Below are 26,710 nucleotides of genomic sequence, written 5' to 3' on the forward strand. Positions count from 1 at the left end.
GGGAGCAGTATGGTTCTACACCATGTATTTTATATTCCAGTATGCTATTATGTAAAGCATCCTCAACTGGAACTCAAAGCTTCTGATTCTTTGATAACTAGACCTGTGACCCAATAGTTAGGATATTCATCTCAGGTTTGAGAATAGAAGAGCTCTAAGAATTGAGGAATTTGCTCTAACATCAATGAACTAAGTATTGTAATGCAAAGTAAGCTTTCTGATGAAGCAGAATGCATCAGTTTCTCTGCATGTTCTGGTGGTGTATATGGCTTTGGAATTAGATTTCTCTAGGCCTCAATTTTCTCACACAGAAAATAAAGATTAAAAGCACTTAAATGTCCTGTTTTAAGGAGTCAAGCCCAAGCTCTGTGTTAGCCTCAGCCTAGAGATGGACACACAGTCTACTCTGACTAAGTAGTGGTTGTCTGTTTGGTGGGGTTTTCAGGTCCTTTGTATCTCCTCCTTCTCCTTCATCCTACTTATTTCATTACTGCTTCTTTGTTTTTTTACATAGTTCCACCTTTTCAAAAGGTGTCACAGCAAAAAGAGAAGAAAATGAAGTCTATTAATCAGTTGTTAATTTGAAAATGTTCAGTGGAGTTAGAAGGATACTTTTGGCTTGTTTGTGTGAATTCTGTTTTTGGCTGAAAATCAGCACTATAATTTTATAGGGTCACTTTATGCAGTATGCATTATTTAAAAGTTGTGTGATGGCGAATGTTTCATAGGTGTGTGCTTGTCTCTAAACAGCATAATGTATACATTGAATTTCTACATCTTTTTGTTTATGAATAGTACCTCAGTAAAAATTTCTAAAAATAGAAATTTATACAAACTTATATATGAGCTTTACAGTGACAGTTTCAAAAACAAAGTCTTCAAATAGTGATGGAACCACTTTCTAAATGAGAAATTCCCAAATTAGTAAAGGAAAAATAGAATTTCTGGTTAGAAATAGGAAACTAAAGCCAAAGTTAGAATGAACTTGTGCATGAATTGACAAGTTTTAATTCCAAGTGACAAAGTTATGTAATAAAAGATGTCTTTTCTTTTCTTTCTTTGCATTTTTTTCTTATCCTTTTTCTAATGTTCCTATGATTGAACTCACTTGCAGAACTATTTCCGAGATACCTGGAATATCTTTGACTTCATCACCGTGATTGGCAGTATCACAGAAATTATCCTGACAGACAGCAAGGTGAATGGCTCAAAAGGTCCTTGTCTTTAAGGTTGGCTCCAGAGTAGCATTTTTTAAAAAGAATTCTCTACTCAGTAGGTTCATTTTTATCCCACGAAACCAAATATGTCCCCCTTTAAGTGTTGGGAATTTATTTCTTCACTCTTAAGCATTAGGCAAAGAATGCAAACTGGAGCTCACCTGGGTCACATGGAAGGCTTTGTTTCATTTGTACGACTTGAATACCAGACATCTAATGGGATAAATAGAGCAGTATAAGGTTTAGAAGAAAGCCAGTGTGCACAGTGTTCTGCTGGAGTCTCGAGAGGTAAAGTATCTTTGCCTTCAGAGTTGTTAGGCCTAAATAGTTTCCCTAACTTTGCTCATCCTCAAGAACACTTGGCAACCTCATTGTAATTCTCTGAATTTTGGAGGGCCGTGATGTGTTAGAGGGAGTACTAAATCTGCTCTTTTGGTATATATGTGTAGCTTTTAGACTGTGTGGTAGAGACCAGGGAGGCCAGTTTTGTCTCATGGGTGCAGGCATATTTCCCTTGTCATGAGCTGGGAATAGAAGGTGGGCATAGAAGGCTAAGAAGCACCTACTGGGGGGCCCATCTGCTGGAGTTGGGGTTAAAAAAGAAAGACAAAGACTGTGTTCTATTTTGTGATCTGAATGAGGAATAAATACACAAATAACTAGTGCTTAGATTGTTCTAAATGACCATAATGCCACTAATTACATGTTTCCTTTTGATCCACCAGCTGGTGAACACCAGTGGTTTCAATATGAGCTTTCTGAAGCTCTTCCGAGCTGCCCGTCTCATAAAGCTTCTGCGTCAGGGCTACACCATACGTATTTTACTTTGGACCTTTGTTCAGTCCTTCAAGGTAAGAAGCACCAGACAATCTTCCCGGAGGCTTGAGATGTCTCTTTTGTATCAAACAGCTTGACAGGCAGCACTGGCTAACATCATCAGTGTTTCCGTCCCTTCACCTTTGGGGAAGTGAAGCTGGTAAAATGGGTGTTCATTGGAAGTGGTCAGTGAATGCCGTAGCACTTAATTACAGCCTGGCTTTTCTGGACAGTAATTGGCTCATGTCTCCTGCATAGAATCATATTCTACAAAAGCAGCTTGACTTTGTATCTCAGGCCAGGAGGCCAGGTACATGCTCTGGGAAGTGTGCTTCCTGTTTGGGTATTCCAAATTGCCCTCAGCAGTCCTACCGATACAAAGAGCCAGCCACCTGCAGTCAGATGTCCTCTACATTTGCAAGGACTTGTCAGTGACTTTATTTTATGTAACAGTTTTTTTTAGGACTCTTTCAGTTGTGTTTCATAGCACGATGATTCATATTCAGTCCCCCTGTGTCTTCATCAGTATCTATTTCTCAAACCATCGATTGTGTGATATGCTAATGGTCACCTCTGTGTCCTACAAATAGAAATTTCTGGGCAAGTAATATAGTGAATTTCATTTAAACAGTCATGGGGTCATACAGAGAGGTGTATGCATAATAAATATAAATTAAAATCAGTACCTGAGGCTCAGTGGCAGAGATTTCCAGTAAAAGAAGTTTCTCAAACGTATTTAAATATCTTTGGGCTCTAGCAATTATCATAAATTAGTTTTTTTGTAATGTTTGGGATGCCTAAGTATTGTTTAAATGCCCCTTCCTCTCTTGTGAAAAAAAAAAAAACAAAGTTTTTCAATGAATGTGTTTAAAAATAAATTTGGTGACATTAAATGATTCAAAGATGAGAAATCATGAATTCTCCAAGTTTTCTTTATTTTATTTATATACTTTAATTAGAAATTAAACCGAAGAGCACAAACCTATGAATTCATTGTCATCATTTGGAAAGGGAGGTCACCTGACCTTATCATTACTGATTTCTTCAGAGTTTGAGATGCGAGACCAATGTAAAAATATTCGGGATCCCACATACAACCTTGATATTTCCCTCCTACCCTATTTGGACTAACTCCCACGGAGGCCTCGCTTCAATGAAAACCATTTTTCCAAAGTTAGAGGTCAGAGGAAAAAGCTAAAACCTTAGCAAGAAGTTACCATCTGAGTCTCATGTGAATTTGAATTGAGAATGGGAGAGAAAAGATGCTTTTTTATTTTAAGAGGACTACACAAAAGCATCCAGTTGTTAGTAAGTCTTTTAAGAAATATATCATCCTGTCATTTTATCACAATTACCAAGTCTCTGAGAAGCTATGTATCATTGAGGTTAAAGGAAGAGATGTCAAAAATTGATGGCCAAATGACTGGTTTATTTTGGTGAATACAACAAAAATGGCAATACAGGTGAGTCTCCCTCAGGGGACATTGTGTTACACATGGGTGTTTTCTTTTCAGAACAGTTCTGGGACAGAGTATAGAAACTGATTTCTTAAAGTCAGATTAACAAAGGCTACTTCTGCAAATACAAAGCAGAAAGCAACACAATGTAAACAGCATTGTGCTACTGTCTGTCCATACCCTGACCCAGTCCTGAACATCATCCAGTTTTCCCCCCTGAGCCCTGCTTGGATGTTCTGCCCTCTTTCCCCTCACTTTGTGTTAGAATTCATGTCATGACGAGAAAGGAGAACAGATGGAATCTTTGGAATTCTCACTAAAGCTGGGGGTTGGAAAAGTTGAATAGAGACTGGAGACTGTGAAGTGGAGAAGGTAAACCAAGGACAGGAAGGAAGGATGGGAGGCAGCAGCATTCCAGGTGGTGCGAAGCCCTGCCCCCTTACTGCCAGGCTTCAGCAGTGGAGTCTCCCTCTATGAAAACAAAGCCATTCCTTCCTTTAGATCTTGGGAGTCAGCACTTTATTGGAAGGGGAAATTCTCCTACCAGCTTTCAGTTGCATTTTAATTTTATCCTTTATTCAACTTGTAAATAGTATCACAAGCCTTTTCATTTCATTAGCTCTGTTGATATGCCCTGCCCTGCTCAAGCAGCCTGAAAGCCTTCATTTGGTCTCCTGTAACTCCGGGTGTACACACTCATGACAGAGTGGAGACGTATGGTAGCGCTGTCTGCCAGAGAGGTTATTGAGATCACTCCAAAAGTACAGTGGTCTGCAGTAAACTAAAGATCCAAACTTCCTTATATCTACACCCTTCCCCAACCAGCCAGGGCAGCTCCCTCCCTTGTATCTCCTTCACTTGCCCCCATACTGTTTTGATAAGCTGTCATCCAAAAGTGACAGTAAGCATGTATGCACAATGTAGAATTTTATGCCACATGGCTTCATGGCAAAGTTTTGTTGTGGCTTACGCTTAGAGGCTTTTGAGATTTTTCCATGTAACATAATGAAATATTGCAGGGAAGGTGGTTTAAGCACTGAAAAATGTTTCATCAGAAGATGAAAGAACCTTCTAGGAATAGACAAACAAGTGAGACCCCAGTCATTTCACATTGCTTCCAGATTCTGCATGATGGTTTCCACACTGGGTGTGGGAGTACGAAGGAGAAATACAAGGAGTTGAAAGCCAAAACTGGATTCTTGGCTATGTAATTTGCATCACAATTGCTCAGATTATTAATCTTTTGCATGCCAAGTAAGATAAATCCTGAGCCCAGAAAGTTTTCCAAGCTTTTCTTGAAGATATGGGCTGCATTTCTGAATTAATGAATGTTCTTCACTAAAAGTGAATTACAAACCTCTCTAGCGGTTTATATTATCTGTCAAAGGATGTGGACATCTGAAAAGGTACTATACCCAAAACAGCAGCCTTAAGGAGCAGAGAGTCCCAGTCTTCTGTGTGAATTAGCCTAAGGGCAAGAGTTCCTGCCAGTGACCCTGGAAGCAGCCTCCTTTTGATTAATGACCCTCTCTGCTTTCCTTCCAGGCCCTCCCCTATGTCTGCCTTTTGATTGCCATGCTTTTCTTCATTTATGCCATCATTGGGATGCAGGTGAGCTGCACTGGGCCTGATGGGGACAACTGTTATGCAGATCATTTCTGGTTTAGCAACCTGGGCATACAAGATCAAGGATGCTTTGAATTGCTCCTTGCCTGAGGGTGCTCGCCCCAGGTCTTGTTGCAGTGTGACCTTGATTATTTCATATGTGCAGTGGTTCTCCAGGTTTTCAGGGTGGTCTGGCCTAAGGTTGTCATATCACATTGCTGTCTTTTAAGAAGCTATGCTTCTGTGGACACAACATGAGAACTAAAGCAAAGATGACACTTTTGTTCTTACCAAGAGGAATCTCCAAGAGACAGGGTGGAGGGTGTGATCTATTTACTAGCAGGATCTCTGGTATTTGGACTTGACCTAAATTTAGGAAGATTCCTATGTTTATTCCTTGAATGTGGTGGTACCAAATGCTTTTGGATTAAGTTTTGACTAACTGTGATTTATGCCTGAAGACTCAGCACTGTAAACAACCAGTGGAGTTCCTGGCAGCCTGACTATTCTAAGGAGACCCAGGGGCCACATTTCAACTGATTCCTCTCATAAAGGGCCATGTATCATGGTTCTCTATCCTCTCCCATTTCAGACTTGAGAATCAGATTAGATTCCTATATGGATATTTATTTAGGTAGCTAGAGGTCTGCTGAGCTAGAAAAGGCCAAAAGCTCTTTCAAGGACAATGGTCATTTGTGGTGGGTGAACTTCCACTGTAAATAAGCAGCTCCACATCCTGTGAACCTCTCATTGGACACATGGGCTTTCTGCTCATCTTAGAGGAGGGCTCTCTTTCAGACTTACAGATTATCACGACTAAACTTCAGCAAAGAACTTCAGCGGACAGTTTTCCACAGCCAGGCAGTCTGGCTGCCTTTAGACTGCCAGCTGCCTTCTCAGTGGTGTCTGGCACCTGGAGTCACATCTCCATCTCCCAGGCTTGTTGCCTCATCAGCCCTTTCCAGAGCATTTCTGAAATGCCCATCTTTTTGCCCCTCTTTCTTCTCGCTTGCATTTCTTGGCTTTGTTCTTCTTCTAACTCCACTACTGGAAAGTTTTTTTTTCCGAAAATATCAGAATGTCAGGTATCAAAATATGTGAGACTTGATTGAGAAACAGTGGATTTTTCTTCACAGGGGATATTTTACCAAAGATTGATGATGATTTCAGCAGTGTTGAATTCCTTGTGAAGTTTAGACTGGCTTGATAACGTCTATTAAATCTCTCTTTACTCCCCCAAATTTGATCTCAGAATTGGAGCATTCTTCAACAGCCAAATGCAAATGATTAAGTTGTTTGCCCATGCTCAAAACAGTTCTTACCTCTTTTCATCTTCAAGCAAAATAAACTAGAATAACACCTCTCAATTCTAACCTACTACTGATAATACTGATAATGATAATAACGCTATTTATTATTACCTGAGTTCCAAAACCATGCTAAATGCATGCACATATGCATATATGTGGATAGATAGATAGAGAGACAGATGAGCAGGCAGGAAGACAGACAAGGATACAAAAAGAAAGCATGAATGTAAAACATGCAGTTAATGTATTAATGGTGTGGTGCTTAATATGGTTAAGTAGCTTAAATATGCTGTAATTCTCAGACTATGTAGAAGAGCTGAAATTTGAATTCAGTTCCTTCTGTTACACAATCCATGTACTTAGCTGTACACCATCGCTTGTACCATCAGACAGGCAAATGTAAGTGCTTCTTTGATCCTCCAGTGGGTGGTAGGAGCTGTTCAGTAATGAAATCGTCTTCTCAATAGCCCTTACATATCTTTCCAAAATAAAAGAGCACACTTTCCATTCCACTGTGACTTCAGCTGACAAGCCCCAAGCTGGTCCATGACAGAGACCTAGTACCATGTACAAGCTTGTGCTTGTTACTAAAGATAATGATCCCAATATAGTCACCACAAACAGAGAGATCTCCAAATAGAAATACAAAACATCAAGTTTTGGAAAGCCACAAGTAGCAAGTAAATGTATCTATGCGAAGAACTATTGTTCTGGATTTTCAGAGGCTTCTTGAGAGAAAAGACTTTTGCAGAAAATTCTGAAGATGGAAGAAAAGAGTAACTTCCTACTTATGGGAAAAATATGTGATTACAGTTGTTAGAAGTAAGGTTTTCAGCCTCAGCTGTGCCACTGTGACCAGCTGTGTGAGCTTAATCTAGTCACTGAATCTCTCTGGGATCTGCCTGCACCAATACAGTGGAGGATTTGGTTACATACCATCATAAGTCCTTTCTGGTTCTAAAGTTCTGTTATTCCAAGTAGAAATGGATTTAAGCTTATATTCTCTTGAACTTTTCTGAAATACTCCTCTCTCTTCCACACCCTTTTGCTGTAGCAGATTGGGATTGGTGACAAAGATGTAGTGATTAGCTGAAAAGAAGTAAAAAGAAATTTTAAAGACCACCTTCTCAATAAACATGCATTTTAGATTTGAAAATTATCTTAATAAATAATCAAAATAGCTGTCGTTTCTTTAACTATTGCACATATATCATAGTGAATATTGCAATGTACCCTTTGTCTACTTTGTGATTGGGTAAGATGTTTTAGAAAATCATAATAATGAAAACTAATGATACTTCTACAAAGATCACAGGCAGAAAACATAGTGTAAGTTGTGTATATGTGGTGAATCAGGGATAAGTCATGAATTCTTAGCCAAGAGAGTGAAGAGAAAGAAGAGAAAATGAAATTTGAACTGGACAAGACTATATGATGTTCTCGTGGAGTTCCCAGAACTGGAGTTTGTTTGGGTGGGATACTTTGAATGCAGTTACTGTATTTGTTTCTTGCGGGCTCTTCTACCTTTTTATCCTCTAGTCATTCTTCCCTCTTCTGCCACTTCCATTCTCCCTGAGAGATGAATACTGTTTGGTTATTGAAAAACAGTTTTGAGAACAAATTTCCAAAGCAGGTGTCAGTGGGAGTTACTTGAGCAAAATAGCCGGGGGCAGAGATGGTTCCTCAATTGCACATTCTAAAAACTGTTGAGGGGAAATGTGTTCCAATTAGCATACTTTGGATAAAGTGAGTATGCTAAGTGTAGGCTGAAAATTATCTCAAATGGCTGCAAAAGTGACCCAGGAAGCCCTCAACTGTACCAATACTAACTTGTAAGAATAGATCCTGTTAATCAGAAACATGGATGAGGGAGGAGAGGATATATGTAAAAGCTCTTGCCATTGAGGGGACTCAGGAGTGATCTTGACTCAAGGCTGTATTGGGAAAAGAAATAGAAATAAAGTTTAAAGACTACCTTCTCAACAAGTATGAATTTTTTACTTGAAAATTATCTTTGAAAGTTCATCTCTATTTACTATGGATAAATTTTTCTTGAGTGTTTCTTCTTTTTCACATGGATTTGCATGATAACCACAGTCTAGCAAAAGCTTCTCTCTGTAGCTAGATCTACCTGTTTTTTCCTTTTCCAAATACCCACTTATCCTGACTCTCTCTGTCCTACTGTGTGTACTTTTTTAGCTTCCACACAAATGGCCACTTTTGGATGAAATTTGGTCATTTGAGATGGGCACATGTGTGCATACAGATATGTGCATGTCTGTTTTTATGGGGTCTAGATTATTGACAAATCAACCTTCTGAGATTGAGATTCTAAATAGAAAGATATCTAAGGAAGATAGAGATGCTCTGTCCAATGTGATCTAGACCACTTGTAAATTCCAGGGCAGCATCTGCCCAAACTATAAATGACATCTTCAGCAAATACAGATTGTTCCCATCATGACCAGCAGAAACAGGAAGAGAAGGGTGAGTCCTTCTCTGCATTCCTGTTAGGGGGCAATGTTTTACAAATGCTTGAGTACCATGGTGACAGGTACCATGGAAATAAAAAGACTAAATTAGTTGTAGGAGGATCTATATATAAGCAGAAGGACATTAAAAGATCTTGTCTATGCTATACCTAGACCTTACTAGTACTAATCTCGTTTGCTGAACTGGTACACTGGAGAAGATAATTAGTCCTCCTTATCAGGCCAGCAGCATGGTGTTCACCAACTCTCTGGTGAGTTGTCTGCTCCAGGGATAGACCATCAGGAAATCATTCATGTAGCTTTATTAGCCCTGCCTGTGTATCTAATGGCTATGGGATGGACACAACACACAACTCTGTAATGCTCATTGCTTTCTCTTGTTTTTCTCCCCAAGGTATTCGGAAACATAAAATTAGATGAGGAGAGTCATATCAACCGGCATAATAATTTCCGGAGTTTCTTTGGGTCTCTCATGTTACTCTTCAGGTACGTGGATATAAAACTATCCTAGCTGGAATCCTGCTAATAGAAGGAGAAAAACTTGTTCAGCCTCTTCTCCCCATTTCTTCTCTTTGTCTTGCTTTTTCTGCTTCTACCAAGAATAGGAAGTAGAGGGCAGGGGATTTAGCTCAGTGGTTCCACTGCCTGCCTTGCAAGCACAAGGACCCAAATTCCATCCCCGGTACCAAGGGGAAAAAAAAGAATAGGAAGTAGAAGAGGGAATGGGGCAATTTTTGTCTAACTGTCCATTTGATATGAGAAAGGTTCATCAATATCCTTAACACAGTAGTTAATTTTCACATTTGAACTTTAACACATGCTCTAGAAATCTGGAAGGAGTATTAAAGGTAATTTCTTGTAGGCTAAATTCCACTGAAGACCTGAAACCTTGAATAGATAGGTTTATATCGAGTTTTTAAGTCCCCCAACTTTCTCTACCACTGTCAGCAGAGATCCTGCAATAGATGGAGAAGCAGTGGGTGGAGTGGCAAAACCCATGGGAAACCTCATTGGCATTCTCCATCTCTGTGTGGAAAATACTAGAAGAGCTAGCTGGGTAAGAAGGAAGCTAGTAGGGAATATGGTAATAAAAAGGATGAGTGAATTGGGAAAGAGGCCCCAGGATGAGGTGGGACATGCAGACCTTCTCCTTCTAACCAAAGTGCCTTTTGTGTTCAGGAGTGCCACAGGTGAAGCCTGGCAGGAGATTATGCTGTCATGCCTTGGGGAGAAAGGCTGCGAACCCGACACCACTGCACCGTCTGGGCAGAATGAGAATGAGCGCTGTGGCACTGACCTGGCCTATGTTTACTTTGTCTCTTTCATCTTCTTCTGCTCTTTCCTGGTAAGAAACATTGTGCTCTTGCTAGAGGTGTGGCTGGTGTCACCCTAACCCTGTACCGGCCCCGTTGAGAAGTAGACAAGAGAAAGTTCCTTCTGTATGTATTCATGGTCTCTTCCTTCTCTCTCCTATGCCCTCCCCCCCACTCCAATCCATGGGAAGTAGGACCATCTCTGAGCTTCCTTTAGGGAAACTTTGAAGGCCGGGATGCTCCTCAGCTCTTGTGTGGATGACTTCCACTGGTTGAGAAACGTGTTTATTACTTCTGGGGAAGAATCGTTTTGAGAAGAGATGAAAAGTTCAGCGTAGTTCAGTTAAGAGAGCCCTGAGCTTCGTGTTAACTCTTCGTAACCCAGAGGAACTCTTTCTTTTTTGTATCTCGGGTATTTTGTCTTACAGCTACAGATAAGAATATCTACCTCTCTTCTGGACATTTTTATCTGTTTGAGAAAAAGTACCTTGAAAACACAAGGTGATAGGATTAATAAGTGCAGAATGATGATAATATATAATAGATATGTTTTTCTCCTGATTTGTAGTACTGCTACTTTTGATGACAGCTGATCTCCTTGATTGTGAGAAAGGATATGATTTTCTGAGTGTTAGTAAATATATATATATATATATATGGAGCATTTTCAGTTATGAAGGAGTAAGAAAACCTTTTTAGATTTTTTGAAGAAAGCATAAATCAGCACACCAGCATCCAGAACTTTCTACCCTGTACATCAGACAAACAGTGTTAAACAAAATAGATGGATGAGGTACTACCAGACTGATAAAGGGTCATTGTGATATTTCTGTCCATGCTGACATCCCTCAGCTCAGCTTCATTGCTAATGCCACCGGCTCTCCAAAAACCTAAATTAAAACAGTATTGCCACTGAAAAGTAGTAGATTCCTTAGCTGTGCATCAAAGACGTAAGTTAACTGTCTCATATCCAGGCTTTTTTGCCTCTTTAAAGTAATCTCAAGAGGATGGAAACTTCTTAATGTCTAGTTCCCTAGTGTAGAGGAGTGGTTTGCAGATAGACGACTGTGCAGCACATGTTAATGTTACAGGGAGACTAGTGGAACCCCCTCTGTAGTCTTGGCTATTTTCTGTGTAACCTTTAGGCAAGGTATGTTCTCATTTGTAGCTTCCTTAAAATGGGAGAGAAAATGACTCGATGATGAGTGTATTGTATGCACAGTAAGTCAACACATGTTTTAATATGCTTCCTTCTTATGAGTGTGAAACATTCTGATGGAAAAAGAACACAAAACAGTCTCCTGTTTGCACATCTGGAAATATATCATTGAAAACTGAAAGAAAAAGAATGAAGATATTAATTGGTGTTTTAAGATTATTCACTCACATCTTTAGCACATTTTCATTGAATAGCTCTTACAAAGCTGGCCTTGAGCTAGGCACTGTAGTAGAACTGTCAACAAAGTTACAGCTCATGGTGTATCAGCACTTAAATAAGGGTTGAATAGAGCAGAAAGAACAGCATGGACATTTCAATTTTTTCTTACATCGTTTAAATGTTTGACAATAAATATTTAAAAGAAATGAAAGATATAACTGCAAAATTAATTAGGGACTATAAAGGTACTTTTAGAACTTTGAGATGAAGGGTGCTGCATAATTCACATTAATGTTATTTTTAATGAGGCTATATTCAGTATGAGATGATCTGCCTTCAAACATCTATTCTCCACTAGACTGACTTTGTGACCTTGGGCAAGTCACACAGCTTCTTATCTCAGACCAACCACTCTGCAGAGGTTTACTGTTGCCCTGTGCTATGCCAGGCTATGTGCTGGGATCTAAAAATACAAATGTGAATCAGAAGCAGTTGTTTCCTTAAAGGGCGGATGGTAATTAAACCTGCCTCACATTAGCGCGAGCATAAAAACAAATAATAGGTGTGAGTGCATGCAGCACACTGTTCAAGACTACAAATGTGAAGCAATAACAATGCTGGTAGTTTGTGTTAACATTAATATTAGATACCCTGAAAAAAGTGTAAAAGGAATGTGTGGATACATGGAAAACCTGTTATAACCCAGGTAGACGTTAAATAAATTCACAGCGACTCCCATCTCAGTGACAGAAAAAAAAAGGCACATGTTGGGAATAGGTTCACCAGCATGAAGCAAAAATCTCCAAATAATATGATCTTAACCAAGAGGGTTGATGATTTCCCTCTCTTGTAGTGAAATCTGGAGGAAGGTTGTCAGGCTTGTGGTAGCTCCAAGGAACTGTTAGGACCCTTGAGTCATTCCTGCATCATCTCTAGGGTGTGTTCTTCATCATCATGGTAATAAAAGACAAGTAGATCTCCAGCAATTCATTTATGTTCTAGGTAGAGATAGGGAGAGAGGGAGAGGGAGAGGGAGAGGAAGGAAAGGCACTGGTTATGAGAATGTAACCAATAATATCTCCATGTGGCAAAGGGTCCAATTTTGTCCTTCCTGTGGACTTGCTCCTTATCTTACATCTGTGCATAGCTGGCTCCTTCAGGCATCCAGGACTTTAACCTGGGATCCACAACAGAGACTGCTATTCTCTCATCCCTCCAACTAGTTGGTCTCTGTCAGGCAAGACTAAATTGCAAGTGACAGAAAGCAGAGCTAGAGCCAGTGTAAGCATGATGGGATTTTATAGGCTCGTGTCAGTGAGGCATCCCAGGGCAGAGCAGGCATAAGCAAGGTGCTCAGATGATATCATCGAGATCAGTGTTTTCTCTCTTATAGATCTCTTCCTTCACATTCCTCTATGTGAGCTTATTTTTCAATCACCCTATCTCATGGCTCCTAGATGGTCATAGCAGCTCTATACCTTACGTCCTCACACATTCAAGAATAGGCATGAGCAAGTTGTTTGTCCAGTATCCTTTTATTGGTTCTGATTGGGTCATTAATTGCTTTTACTCAAGAAAGTGGGGTCTGATGACTTGCTGGGGGACTGAGTCATAGGATGATGCCCCACTTAGCCACAATGACAGTAAATGGGCATAAACCTGCACCAGAAAAATAGTATGTGCTAAGTGCCTGTGAAACAAAATAATGGTGCTATTGATCAAATCATGTCCATCCCAACTTCATTAACTCTCTAATCCTGCTTTTCTTGCCTCTGTCCAAGAGCAAAATCCCCTTCCCAGTGTGCAGTCCACCCTCTGTACTGTTACCAAGGGTTCTTTCCAAATGCAAATGTTCCTTGGTGTCTTCTGTTTCAACCCTTTCAGTGGTTCCTGTTGCTTACAGAATAGCCTAGACCAGTGATTAGCAAACTATAGTCCATGGGCCAAATCTAATTTGCCACTGTTTTTGTATGGCCTGTGAGCTAACAATGGTTTTTACATTCTTAAATGGTTGAGGGGGGAAAAAAAAAGATTAATAATATTTCGTGGCATGTGGAAATTACATAAAATTCAAATTTCAGTGTCCATAAACAAAGCTTTCTTGGCACACAGCCATGCTCATTTGTATATGCACTGTCTGTGCCTGCTAAGTCTTACAACAGCAGAGCTGAATAGTAAGCTACAACAGAGACAGCACAACCCACAAGGTCCGTGATATATGTTACTTGCCCAGGTTGCTGATCTTGGTCTATGGTGTGGTGGAGAAGGTGCTTCTGTGATCTAACACTTGGCCCCAGTGGCTCTGCTGTCTCTACAGATCCCCCCATGACCTTCACCCCTGCATACTTCTGTGCTCTTTTTCTCACCTGTGCTCTCTCTTCCATCCTCATTTGCATTTATGCTGTCTGATAAATATGACCTCAGTTCAAGAATCAACTTTCTTCTATAGTTTTCCTTCAGCCAGGAGAAATTGCCTTAATGCTTCTTTCTGTCCCCGCTGTCACCTGATTTCATGTCTTTTAGAATCAGAATCTCTTTTAAGTACTATATAAGGTATTGAGAATGTCCAAGTGACACGTAGTGAAGGCCCTCTGTGCTTTTTTTAAAAATTAATTTTTTATGCATTTAAGGTATGTAATATAATGACATTCATCACTGGAAATTTGTACCTTTACATAATCTGTCTTGGTTCTTATTTTTTTCCCCATTCCTCTGCCCTCCCTTCAACCCCTCTCTATCTACAAAGACGTTGTTTCCATTTTTTCTTTTTCTCATATTAATTCCCTTCCCTTTGTTCTTTCCCCCTCCCCCTCTCACTTCCCTTCCCCTTTGCACCTTCTCTTCCTATTTCACATTATCTATTATACCTTTTAGTCCGTATTTACACTTTCAGTTTCTCACACTACAGAAACTTCAATATTTCCATGTTCACTTAAGAGTATGGCCTCAATGTGCATCCATTTAGCTATAATTGTCTCTAGTTTCTTGTTCTTCATGGCTGAATAGTACCCCATAAAGCCAGGCATGGGAATGTATCACTGAACAAGCTCTCATCTCATACTCCAGCACCAGCATCTCTGTTTGGGACATGTGTGTGCAGTAAAAGTTGGATGAAAAAACACAGGGGAAAACAAGGTCTAGAAACTCCTTCAGATCTGTAAATAGCCTGCAGTCCCCACCCATCAGCTGTGCCTTCACTCTGAGTCACCTCATGAGCTCTCTTTTGGGCCCCGTTTTGGGAGCAAAGATGAATGAAGGAGTGTGCAGGGAAGTTTACTATCTGGTCTTGACTTTCTCCAGACTTTGAGAATTTTAAAGCTGCTGCTGCTCCCTCTGCTTACCATAAAAACAAATAAATTGAACAGGTAATAGAGGGAGAGTGTTTTGAAAATGTGAAGTGGCATAGAAAAATGAAGTCACAATGCGCACACTATGAGAAGTCTAGTCTGAATTAGTGGAGTTTTAGCTAGGAACTTCAGCCTTATAGACTTTAAAGTCTTTTATTTGCCTTCATGCCTGTTGTTCTGCTCCCTGAACTCTGCTTTAGGTTGGCCCCACCTAATTACTCTTCTCCCCTCTGTCCTTTAGATGCTCAACCTGTTTGTGGCTGTCATCATGGACAACTTTGAGTACCTGACTCGGGACTCTTCCATCCTGGGACCTCACCACTTGGATGAGTTTGTCCGTGTGTGGGCAGAATATGACAGAGCAGCATGGTGCGTAAGCTTCTCGGACACCTAGAGATCAAATAACTTCAGAGTTCTTGGGGAAAAGGGTAGAATTGGAGCCACCCAAATGCTTGCCTATTACAGAAGGAGTATGTCTGTGGAAGAATCTGGTATCAGGCCAGTCATCAAAGTCTTACTTCTTTTGCTCTCCTCACCCTCTCTTTCCTTTGGTGACAGGCTTTATCCTTTCTTTACCAATCTCATCACACAGTCTTCACGTTGGGTTATTTGGGTTCACTTCCAGAGCAGCTTCAAGTAATCTTTTATTTTCTTGCCAATGTTAGTGGATTCCCTTGAGTCTCCAGGGAGTTCTATAAGGGTTTTCTAGGCCAGTGGATGCCTGGCCACCACAATAAGTAATATTATTATTTTTTATCTTCTTCATCTCTCTCAACAGATACAATTTGGATATAACTTGAGATTGTTGTATTTTAAAAGCTAAGCAAATTTTTCTTATAACTGTTCCCTAAACCTTGCAGATTTTTGTTATGTGCAACTGAATTAAACAGGGGAATTGGCAGGGATAATGTCTTTACTATCTCTTTTACCTCCAGAAAGTCTCAAGTGATGTGCCTTTCTGGTGTTCAGAGCAGGGTTAGCAAACTACTGCTCATGAGCTAAATTTGATCTGCTGGTGAGTTTTACAAATAAAGTTTTATTAGAATATAGCTATGGGCTGGGGATTTGGCTCAGTGGTTCCACTGCCTGCCTCAAAAGTGCAAGGTTCTGAGTTAGATCCCTGGTGCCAAAAAAAAAAAAAAAAAAAAAAAAAAAAAAAAAAAAAAAAAAAAAAAAAAAAAAAAGAAAAGAAAGAAAGAATATAGCTACAACCATTCATTTATGTATTATATATGGCTCTTTCATATTTTAAGGGAAAGTTGAATAATTTTAACAAAGATGGTTCAAATCCTCAAATTCAAAGATCCTTACTATTGAAGTATCTTATTGTCAAAGATTTTACTGTTGAAAAAGTTTGCTGACCTCTGCTTCAGAACAAAGACAGAGTTTGGGTCCTTATGGTTAAGTCCAGAGTAAGAATTGTATGCATACTTCCTCCAGAGAAACAATTCTAACCCATCTTGGCTTGGGGCCTTAACTCACCATTCTATTCATTCTGGTCCCCCTCTGAAAATGGTACAAGAAATGTCATCCTTGAAAGGAATGAACCATGTTGCTGAGACACTTCTCAAAAATCTATTCTCTAGTTGAATTTTGAGCTAAAAGGGTGAACCAGAATTCCTCTACCCCTCTGTAATTATTTATGACTGACAGCTCAGTTATCAAATCCACTCCTATTACAATGACTAAGCAACAGATTTTTACATTCTGTACTCACTTTTTAGAAGATAGCTATTAGTTTTTTTTTTTTTTTTTTTTTTTTTTTTTTTTTTTTTTTGAGACCTTGCACTTGTGAGGCAGGTGGTGGAACCACTGGGCTAAATCCCCAGCCCTAAGATAGCTATTAGGTAGTGACAGGCAATATGTCATAGAAGAATACGGTCAGGCCTACATTTTATTAATTCTGTGACTTGGGACAATGCACTCTGAGCTTCCACATCTGTGGAGCAACATGATACTGTCCTACCTTTAAAGATGGCCATGATGATGCTATTGCATCATGTGTGCTATTATCATTGCAACCTATAATAGCCAAATGCAACTTGGAAGTAAGGCAAATCAGCATCTGTAAGACATGGATGGTCATGGGTTGGGAGCCTAGTGACTTACCTGAGAGAAGAGAAACTATCTGTGAGCAAAGACGGCCATTGTTCACCTAGCCTCACTCAGCTGTCCTTGCCTCTCAGAAATAAACCTCAGCTGCTTATGGTTTTGCATTACCTTAGGATCCAGATGACATGGATCCTAAACATGCTGCTCCTCACTCATTCCAGCTGCTATGAAGAAACAGTTCCACGAGGACAAATCATGAGACTCAAACATGCAAACTAAGCAAAAAGAGCAAAAGGCAAAGGAGAAAATCTTCTGTCTGCTTTGAAAGTCCCAGTGTAACTGCGGCCTAGAGTTTCATTGGCTTTCTCCATGGAAAAAGGAAGGTGGGAGGGGACTTACAAGTACAGAGAGCCAATGTCTTTTAAACAAGGAGTGATACAGATTGCAAAGAACATCATTGCATATCCACTAACAACTCACCTATTTCCTAATCTCACTAAGAAGCAAACTAGAAGAACACATGCATAAGTTAGCATTCCCAAAGAACGGAGAGCCATGAAAGTACGGATGATCTGCTATCTTGGAGAACAAGAGGAACCAGCACCCAAATCAAGAGAAGGCTAGAAAGAGTAAAAATGGGGCAGGGCACTCACCTTCATGCAGCTGCCAGTGAGGACTGGATGCTCAGCAGTGGAGAAACCTTATTTATAATTTTCAGTGGAAACGTGATCTGTTCCAGGGTGTGTCCAGATTCCTTCCCATGGCTTCTTTGGTCTGAATCCTGACAGTGAAGTTGCTTAGTCACTGCAAATTAATCAGATTTTAATTATGTCCTTTCAACAGGCTAGGAATCTCTAGCAGGCTCAGGGGACAAGGGATTAGTAAGATAGGTCACATTTTTTCTGAAATTCTTACAGGGTCCGACTTGGATACTGAGTGGCAGGAATAGAGATAGGAGAGTGTGCCTGGAGAAGAATCCAAGCAGGTTCACCCTGAATGGAGAAAAGCTTGCCCAAGTTGAACTTAGGAAAGTCTGTTGCTGAGGGAATAAAGGCCTTTTGTGAATTCTCATGCCAAATATGCTTCTAGCTAATTAGCCTAATGGGAAATTTGACCCTCACAGTCTGCAGAAAGACATTGACTTTCCATTGCCCCTGATAGGCAGTCTGAGTAACTGATTGTAATCAGTGTCTGTGAAAAGCAAACAGTTCCACTGTCCACTCCATGGCAGGCCAGTACAGCACTGGACAGAGGACACAGGCTCACTGGTGATCTTTGTTCTTAGAAGCCTAGCTAAAGCCAGGGATGTGGTTGCTTTTAGCCAGGTGTGGGCCAGACAGGTATCACAGGGTGCTCCTCAGCATCAAGCAGTGCCTTTTGGCACTGAGTGGACTCTGACTTCCTGAAAAACTTGAGGCAGTAGAGTTGGGCAAGATGATCATTCTTTGTTACCTGTTGTTTTCTGATCTGGCTTTGCTAGGCCCAAGGAAAGCAACTGCTCTTACCTCTCCAAGCCAGCCCCTTCAAGGAAAAGCTCTCATTTCTTTCCCACCCTTCTCTGACTATCTATTAACCCACCTCTGCTTCCTTTACAGCGGCAGGATCCCGTATAAGGATATGTACAAATTAGTGCGGGTGATCTCGCCTCCTCTGGGCCTGGGAGAGAACTGCCCCTACAGGGTGGCTTGCAAGGTTTGCCTCCCAGTCCCCAGCCATGCCCTCGGTGGGATGCAACATCAACCCCTCCTTTCTCTCCTCTGCTCCACCACCACTGTGCCACATGAGGGGACCTTCATGTTGCTTTCCTTTGAGTTTAAAGAGGTCCAGACCCTCCCAGAACCAGCAGCTGTTAATAGGAAGCAGGGCACATTTTATTAGGAAGGCAGAAAAGAGTTAAAGACTTAATAAAAGCCAATTTGATATCTTTTACTTTTCTTCACATGCACACACTCATATATGTGTATTTACACACAATCTTGTCCACCTTAGTCTGTACATTTAATCAGAGGATTCTCTCCCTCCTCCAGAGAATGCAATAATCTTTTTAATCCAGCAGAATTCTGCTTTCCCATCATTGGTGACAGAAAAGCTCCATTTTGGCTATTGTCATCATCATCCTGTGTATAATGAATCAGAATATGGTTCTAATAATCTCTGCCTCTGCCCAGCCTCCCAGGCCCTAGTAGTTTGGCCAGAAGTGACTATAAGAGGGTTAGGGAAGAGAAGAGGTGAAGCATTAGGGTAACAGGTGACAGTAAGTAAACGAGCCATAGTTTGGGGATGTGTTGGGAGAAAATACTAGCTCTGATCCTGGGATGCTATCAGTAGAGGACAAAGGACTACAAAGCAGATGCCTTGCCTTAGAGTCTTGCCATTATGGCTGAGAGGAGGCAATCATAATTGCCAAGTCACTTTTTGTTGGTTAGATCAAGGACATCACTCAAGGCCACACAGGAATTACTTTTCCAACTCTGCCATATTGTGGGAACCTTCTATACTGAATGGCTCTACCAAGCCTCCGTCTAAGGTCGCGCCTGCTAGACAAAGAGCCCTCTCCTGGTTCCACAGGAGGGAAATGTGGGCTCCTTGCAACATAGCAATGCCCAGATGGCTGGAAGAAGACATAGGCTCAGGAAGGATGCCTACCTGGGCGATGGACAGAGCTGACTTGGGTGGTCACACAGCGATTCCATACTCAGGAGGCTGAACAGCTGCCTCTGCTGAGACTCTTTAAACTCCACCCTGGTGAAACCTGCAGCCGCATGTGGGAGAGCTGGGGAGGGTAGCATGGCATGCAAGATGCTCTTCCTCCTCCTGGTTTAGTATCTTCTGTCCCCAGCATGCCATCAGCCTGGTGCATGCTGGGGAATAAAGAGCACTGTTCTCCACAGAGCCAGGTGGAAGCAACGGGCCGACTCTCTGACAAGCAACCTCAGCACACCACTTTCAAAGCCAACTCCTGCCGCCTTCTGCTAGACACACACACACACCAGAGGGGGGATACACGATGTTCTACCTGTGGGTTTAGGGGAGGAGTGAGGCCTGAACTTCCAGGCCAGTGTCCCAATCCCAGCCAGGGCCAGAAATTCCTACCCACGGCTGGAGCACCGTCTATCCAGTTTATACCGCTCACGCACAGCCCTGGGAATTGAGAACAAGCTTGTTATACTGGGGGTAGACGAAGGAAGCAGGAAAGTGAGGATAATGCTAACCAAGAAGGAGAAATGGAGTCCCCATCAGTGCCCTCTGACACTGTCAGAGGGCCCAAAGGTTGCAACCAGCGTTCCCGGGTCTGTGTGGGGCGTGATATAAATCCATACCAGGATGGAGTCACATGTATGATTTGCCTTGATTAACAGGTTTCCTATTCTTTTCCTGTTTGTCCATTTTGTTTTGTTTTTCTTCTTCTGTTTTCTTTCTGTATTATTTAATTTGTTTTGGCTTTCTGGGAATGCCTGTTTTCCTTTCCTACCTGTCTGCATCCTTCCCCCAACTTCCTTCTCCTTTCCCTGCCACCCTTCCTACCCTGCCCCTCTCCTGACTTACCACTACCCCCATGAGCAGTGGCCGCATCCATTACACTGAGATGTATGAAATGCTGACTCTCATGTCACCACCGCTAGGCCTCGGCAAGAGATGTCCCTCCAAAGTGGCATATAAGGTAGACCACCCCTTCCTTTGTTCTGGGCTAGAGGCCAACAGGAAATGGGATCCAGCCAAGGGGAGGCTAGGATATGGGAGGAAGCTGGGTTGGAAGGTGGAGGAGGGAAGTGAGGAAAAAGGAAATGATGAGACCAGAGGTCAGGAAGGTTCACACAAGTCACCAAAGGTCAAAGGAATGGTTTGCAGTACTGTTAACCGCGGGGCTTTTTATGTGTTACTCTGTGTTTCTGTAAGCTTGTGGCTTCTTGTGAGTGGGTCACTGGAAAGGCACTTTAATGCTGTGTTTCCTTCTAGAGGAGGCAGAGTGGTGGCCAAGGGTTTAGGAAATGTGGGGGGAAAGGAAGCCTACATCAAAATAGCTATTAGAGATTATTTAAAAAGAAACATCATCACTTATATAAATTAGGGAAATAATACAAAAATTCCTTTGAGCATGGTTCCAGAAGAAATTTTTAGGAGAGAAGAAAACTCTTAACAAATTTCTTTCCCCATGGCATAAAAAGAAAGGACAAGAGAGGAGCGTGTCCTGAATTTCATACGTTGAGGAATGCAGCTTTCTTTCCCACTTGCCCGGCTATCCAGTTCTCTTGGAAATACTCTCAAGAGAAAGGGTGCTGATTGGCACAAATTGCATTCATCATTACCTGTCCCTCCTAGTATGACAGTTGTGGGTGGATTCCTGTGGCTCACTTATAGCGGTATTGTACATTAGGAGTCACCTGCTATTCAGCTGTTCATACTTTTAGGGCCCCAATTTTTCCTCATCCATTATGAACAGTCACTGATCATGCCCTTCTGGTGTTTAGATAATCCAGAACTCTAGAGCACTTTTATTCACCTTGGAATACATCATAATATTGTCACTTCTTTTGGAGTTTAGAAAATGGGAGAAATGGAATTCAGATCCAAACAAGAAACTGCCTTTACACCCTAAGATATCACATCCATGGAGTCACTATAGGCAAGATGTTCCAAATGAATATCAGAGACCTTGCCTTGCAAAGAGTTACCGTACTTCCTCCCTGCCAGGCTGGTGGTTCTTCCAGAGGCCATTCACCTGCATCCTCCTAACTGCACAACTCCAGAGAGCATTTCCCTGGACCATGACCATTTAGGGACTTTTATCCCACCCCAGTGCATGGCTTCTCATGCACAGCTTAGGGGGCTGGTATCTTTTTTGTTCATCATGGCCACATCCAAAAGCACCATGTATTAGAATATGACTCTCAATTCTTTGAATTTCTGGAGTAAAGCTTGGTGGGAGAACTGGATATGGGATTGGGAAGAAAGTTAAAGAATTCCAAAAGCAAGATACTCTCTGGAAAGTGGATTTGGCCATTTCAGTTGGATCCCTTTCTCTGGGTGAGGGGAACAGGGCCTGCCCACTCTGCTCCTGCCTGTGCCCTCTTTTCTCACTCTCTCTTCCCCACTCTCCTTGTCCTCCTCCTCCTGGAGCCTGTTTGCACTCTCTCCCTGTCCATCCTGCTCCATCTCATCCTTTGGATAAGTTGGACTTATGCATGTCAATCATGTGCTGGCAAATTTCATCTTTTAAAGACTCAAAAAGGGGGCACTAGGATGCATCTTTCAAGTCAGATAAGCAAAGCAAAATCCCTGCCCCATACTATCTTCCCATAAAGTTTGGGGTGTTTATGGGACAAGTCGATACATGTAGCCTTGAAACAGGGAATGAAGCCACCTCCCAGAGCTGACTACTTTCCCTGAGCCACTTTTAGAAATTACTTCCCATCCCTATCAAAGATAGTCTTGGGATTCCGCATAGGGGAGTTCTACAGAATGATTAGGGTACCCCTTTCCCTTGGAATTTGGCATCATTCCCTAGGGAACAAAAAAAATAGAAGCAAATGATCCTTCAATGAGGAGGGGAATAGGAATGGGACAGGGGATGGGTAATCCTTGCCCTTCTTTTTTGTCTGTGCATTTGACCTCTGCACTTTTCTTCCTTTCTCAACAAGATATCTTTCAATTTTTTTTTTTTTTTTGCCTGCTGTTTCTTTTTTCTCTTTCACACAGAGGTTGGTGCTGATGAACATGCCAGTAGCTGAGGATATGACCGTCCACTTCACCTCTACACTAATGGCTCTGATCCGGACAGCTCTGGACATTAAAATTGCCAAAGGTCAGTTTAGGAAGGGGAAAAAGGATGGGGAGAGGGAGGCTTCTTGGAACAACCTGTGCAGGATGGTAGAGGACAGAGCTACTTTGATCATTATGCACCCAGCCAAGAAAGTAACAATACAGTGACCTGGAAATCAAATATCGGGGTCCTACTATAACCTCTCAGGCCTAGTAACAGTAATACTTGACATCTTCCTCAGACAAAGAAATAGCTTGATCATCTCTGAGACTTTCCAATTTTAATAGTAGATGAGTACAGCACCTGGCATGCTAGAATATTTGTTTATTGAATATTTATTTAATATTATCTTTTTTTTCCTATATGGAAGGCTTCTGTAGCAGAAGCATCATAGGGAAAACTGGCAATATTTTGCTCACCTTGATTGTTAATTCAGTGATCTAGCAGGTAAGAGGTTTACTTCTATACAGACCTTCAGTTTGCCCTCTTTTACCTGGTCAAGTCCTTTTTAAGGTCAGATTACTCAGTCTGGAGTTGGGGGATGGCTGGAAGGAATGATATGTGCACTATAATGGCAGGGAAGGCTTACTGGTGACAATTTTCGTTTTCACCTCGGATATATTGAGTACCACAGAGGCTTTTAGCATCAATGAGGAAGTTGATCTTGGTCTCAGGCCCTCAGATCTCTGTGGCAGGATATGCCTTAGTCGCTGAAAATGAAAGCCAAAATGTGTTCTGCTTTCTCAGCAGAAAGACCCGGTATTAAAAGATCCACTGTCACTAAATGCCAGGATTTCTTCTCAGAATATGAGGTGCCATGCTGATTCAGCTCCTGCCCCCACCTACTCCCTCAGTCCATGTTATTTCTGTCTCTCTTCCAATTTATTTATTAATAACGTATCTTATTCTAGGTGGTGCAGACAGGCAGCAGCTAGACTCCGAGCTACAAAAGGAGACCCTGGCCATCTGGCCGCACTTGTCCCAGAAGATGCTGGATCTGCTTGTGCCCATGCCCAAAGGTGTGGGGTCTACTCCTGAGTGCCCTGTCACTAACCCAGCATGCCAAGGCTACATCTTTTGGAATACCCAGGCTAATCAAGGAGATAAAGGAAGGTTGCTCTTTTATCTTTAGGGAACTGACAGCTCCACTTCTTAAATCTCTAACATTAACTGAATACAGTTTCTTAAGATTGGTCATTGTGGTTGTGAGTGAAATATATTTTGGGTGCATAACTCTTTCCTTCCACAAAATACTGTTTAGCACACCCTTGTGCAGTTAGGAAAAAGATATTGTTACTTAGATACAGACATCTACAATGTTAAGGAGTATGTGTTGCTTATTACCAGTATTGTTATCATCACCGTCATCGGGTGGATACATAAGCTCCTTGATTTAGGGCAGATTTAGGGCCTATTTATTTAGTATCTTCAGAACCTCAATAAACATTGGATGAATGGTTGACTGAGGGTGCACACCTGCTTCAGAGAATGGGTAACATAGCTTGTCAGGTGTCTCTGCTCCCACCCACCTGTCTTCTCCTTGTTCACCATCAAGCCACATTTGTATTTTTAGCCTCCGACCTGACTGTGGGCAAAATCTATGCAGCAATGATGATCATGGATTATTATAAACAGAGTAAAGTAAAGAAGCAGAGACAGCAGCTAGAAGAACAGGTAAAACTCAGTGATGAATGCTGTGGGTGGGTGGACTACAGGGAGTCATGTGGACTTCCAAAGGGCCAGGCTCTACATCCCTGAAGTTCAGTGCTCTGCAAGTGTGGTAGAGGGTGGAGGGTCCCAAGAACTTTCTAGTGACGTGGAATAGCAACCAAGTAGATCAAAGGCTAAACTAGTCAAACAAGTATAAAATCAAGTAAGTTGTACTTTTTCCATAGCCGATTCCCCAAAGTCATGGCAATTCTTCTTTTTATGTAGAAAAATGCCCCTATGTTCCAGCGTATGGAGCCCTCATCTCTGCCTCAGGAGATCATTGCTAATGCCAAAGCCCTGCCTTATCTCCAGCAGGACCCTGTTTCAGGCCTGTGAGTACAACCACTTGCTTCATTCTGCTACTCATGCCACTGTGCAATACAGGAACTCATTGCCAAGAAATCATACTCTGAGCTGAATGATCTTTATCTTGAGGTTGAGTATCTCATCTCATAATGATTATTCAGCATGGGTAAGTGAAAAGCAAATTAATCATGTTTAGTGTTTCAGCCCTCCACTTTTTATTTATTTATTTTTGAGACAGGGTTTTATTCCGTAATTCAGGGTAGCCTTGAACTCACCATGTAGTCCAGGCTGGCTTCAAACTGTGATAATACTCCTACCTTAGCCTCTGGAGTGCTGGGATTATGGACCTGTGCCTCCATGCCCAGTTCAGCCAGCTTTAGAGAAGGGATCACTATGAAATGGCAGTAGAAAAAGGTAGTTTTGATTTTTCTTTTAATGTATTAGCATCTTAGCTATAGTTTTCCTGCAAAGAATACTCATCTTTCAATTTCTTGGTTACCAATTCCCAATAGATCTAATGTTCTACTTGAAGATATAAATTCCTTCATGGTGTCAGGATTGTTGAGGTCAAAAGGGGAAGAGAATCAACAGTTATGAATTCTTTCTCTGAGGTTTATACTTCTATAGATACCATTTACCTTATCTCTCCTGATTCTTATTACAGAGAGCACTATACCCTGGAGTTATATAAATACCACCATTTTTACAAATGAAAAAATAGAAACTGAGAGTTTAAATAAGTTTCCCAAAGCCAGATAGCCAGTCAGCTCACCCTGTGGGGTCATTTGAGCTTCTCTTCCATGTTTACCCAATTCATTTATTCATAGATTTTACTAGGATGGCCCAGTATAGCCTAAGCACTGGCTTGGGCACTGCAGACACACCAGTAAACATGATCATAGACAGTCCCCACTGAGGTAAATCTGAACATGGAAATTGCAAGAGGGACGTGGGGTAAAATGTGAAAGGGTGAGCTCATGTAATGGAAGCCACTCACCTAATTTGAGGGTTTGGGGAGGGTCTCCAAGAAAATAACACGCAAGTGAGACTTGAAGGTAAGCTCTTAAAGAGAGGTGACAGAGTATGGTAAGTTTAAGAAACCTAAAAATTTGTAGGGTATTTGTAGCAAGAGAATTCAGGAGATGGGTTGGAGAGCTATGTGGGCCTGGACTTAGAATGGCACTGTAAGCAAGATAAAGAAGTTAGATTTTATCTTATGTTTTATATTTCAGAATAACATCAGATTTGTGTTTTTCAAAACTCATTCAGTGGTGGCACACCTGCCTCACAAAAGCAAAGTCCTGAATTCAATCCCAGATACCAAAACAAACAAATAAAATTCATTCATGAATTCTGCTTAGACTTAATGGCTTGTGGAAGAGCAATTCTAGGGACAAGAAGACTTTTTACTATGTCACTACAATTGTGTAAATCATCAATAATAGTGGATTGGACTAACGGGATAGAAATGGGAAGAGACAGGCAAAAAAGATATGAATTGGATCTGGTGATTGGTTGCCTCTATGAAGTGAATCAGAAGGAAGAATCAGAGGTGACCTCATGACAATCTGGGGGTTATCTTAGTTACTTTTCTCTCGTTGCTGAGACAAAATACCAACACCCAAAGTTAAAGGTGGAAAGGTTTATTTAGTGCATAATTTGTAGGGGTTTCATGCCATAATCAGCTGGTTCCAAAGCAGCATGGATGGCAGATAGGCATCGCAGAGGAGAAACAGTTCATGGCAAGCAGAAGGTAGTAACAAATCAAGAGATAACGACAGCTCTTTCTATCCTTATATCTTATCCATGCTATTTAGGGCAGATAGCACTCACATCCTTAATCCTAGTACCCTTGGATCCTAGCATTGTACCATGAATCAATCCCACCATCACACACTCTAGACCCAGCCACCTCCGAAAACACCCCATCTATGACTGTGTGAGGC

The 26,710-nt window shown here is 41.4% G+C and overlaps 1 protein-coding gene across 3 annotated transcripts in view; it reads left to right on the forward strand.

The window, feature by feature from the left end:
* Positions 1 to 26,710, forward strand: part of Cacna1e (calcium voltage-gated channel subunit alpha1 E) — a 397,594-nt gene that overhangs the window by 358,465 nt on the left and 12,419 nt on the right. For 2 of the 3 annotated variants that reach the window (XM_033762127.1, XM_033762128.1), the window contains 11 exons: positions 1,115 to 1,198; positions 1,943 to 2,068; positions 5,036 to 5,101; positions 9,292 to 9,383; positions 10,077 to 10,242; positions 15,177 to 15,304; positions 18,583 to 18,679; positions 22,685 to 22,790; positions 23,660 to 23,767; positions 24,322 to 24,422; positions 24,684 to 24,790. In XM_033762127.1, coding sequence (XP_033618018.1) covers positions 1,115 to 1,198; positions 1,943 to 2,068; positions 5,036 to 5,101; positions 9,292 to 9,383; positions 10,077 to 10,242; positions 15,177 to 15,304; positions 18,583 to 18,679; positions 22,685 to 22,790; positions 23,660 to 23,767; positions 24,322 to 24,422; positions 24,684 to 24,790 — 1,181 coding nt within the window. Of the gene's footprint in view, positions 1 to 1,114; positions 1,199 to 1,942; positions 2,069 to 5,035; positions 5,102 to 9,291; positions 9,384 to 10,076; positions 10,243 to 15,176; positions 15,305 to 18,582; positions 18,680 to 20,551; positions 20,649 to 22,684; positions 22,791 to 23,659; positions 23,768 to 24,321; positions 24,423 to 24,683; positions 24,791 to 26,710 lie in introns of all 3 variants that reach the window. The other variant, XM_010630288.1, reaches the window with a different exon arrangement.

The sequence above is a fragment of the Fukomys damarensis genome, unplaced genomic scaffold (assembly GCF_012274545.1).
Source record: "Fukomys damarensis isolate Sample0158 unplaced genomic scaffold, DMR_v1.0_HiC HiC_scaffold_11, whole genome shotgun sequence".
Classification (NCBI taxonomy): domain Eukaryota; kingdom Metazoa; phylum Chordata; class Mammalia; order Rodentia; family Bathyergidae; genus Fukomys; species Fukomys damarensis.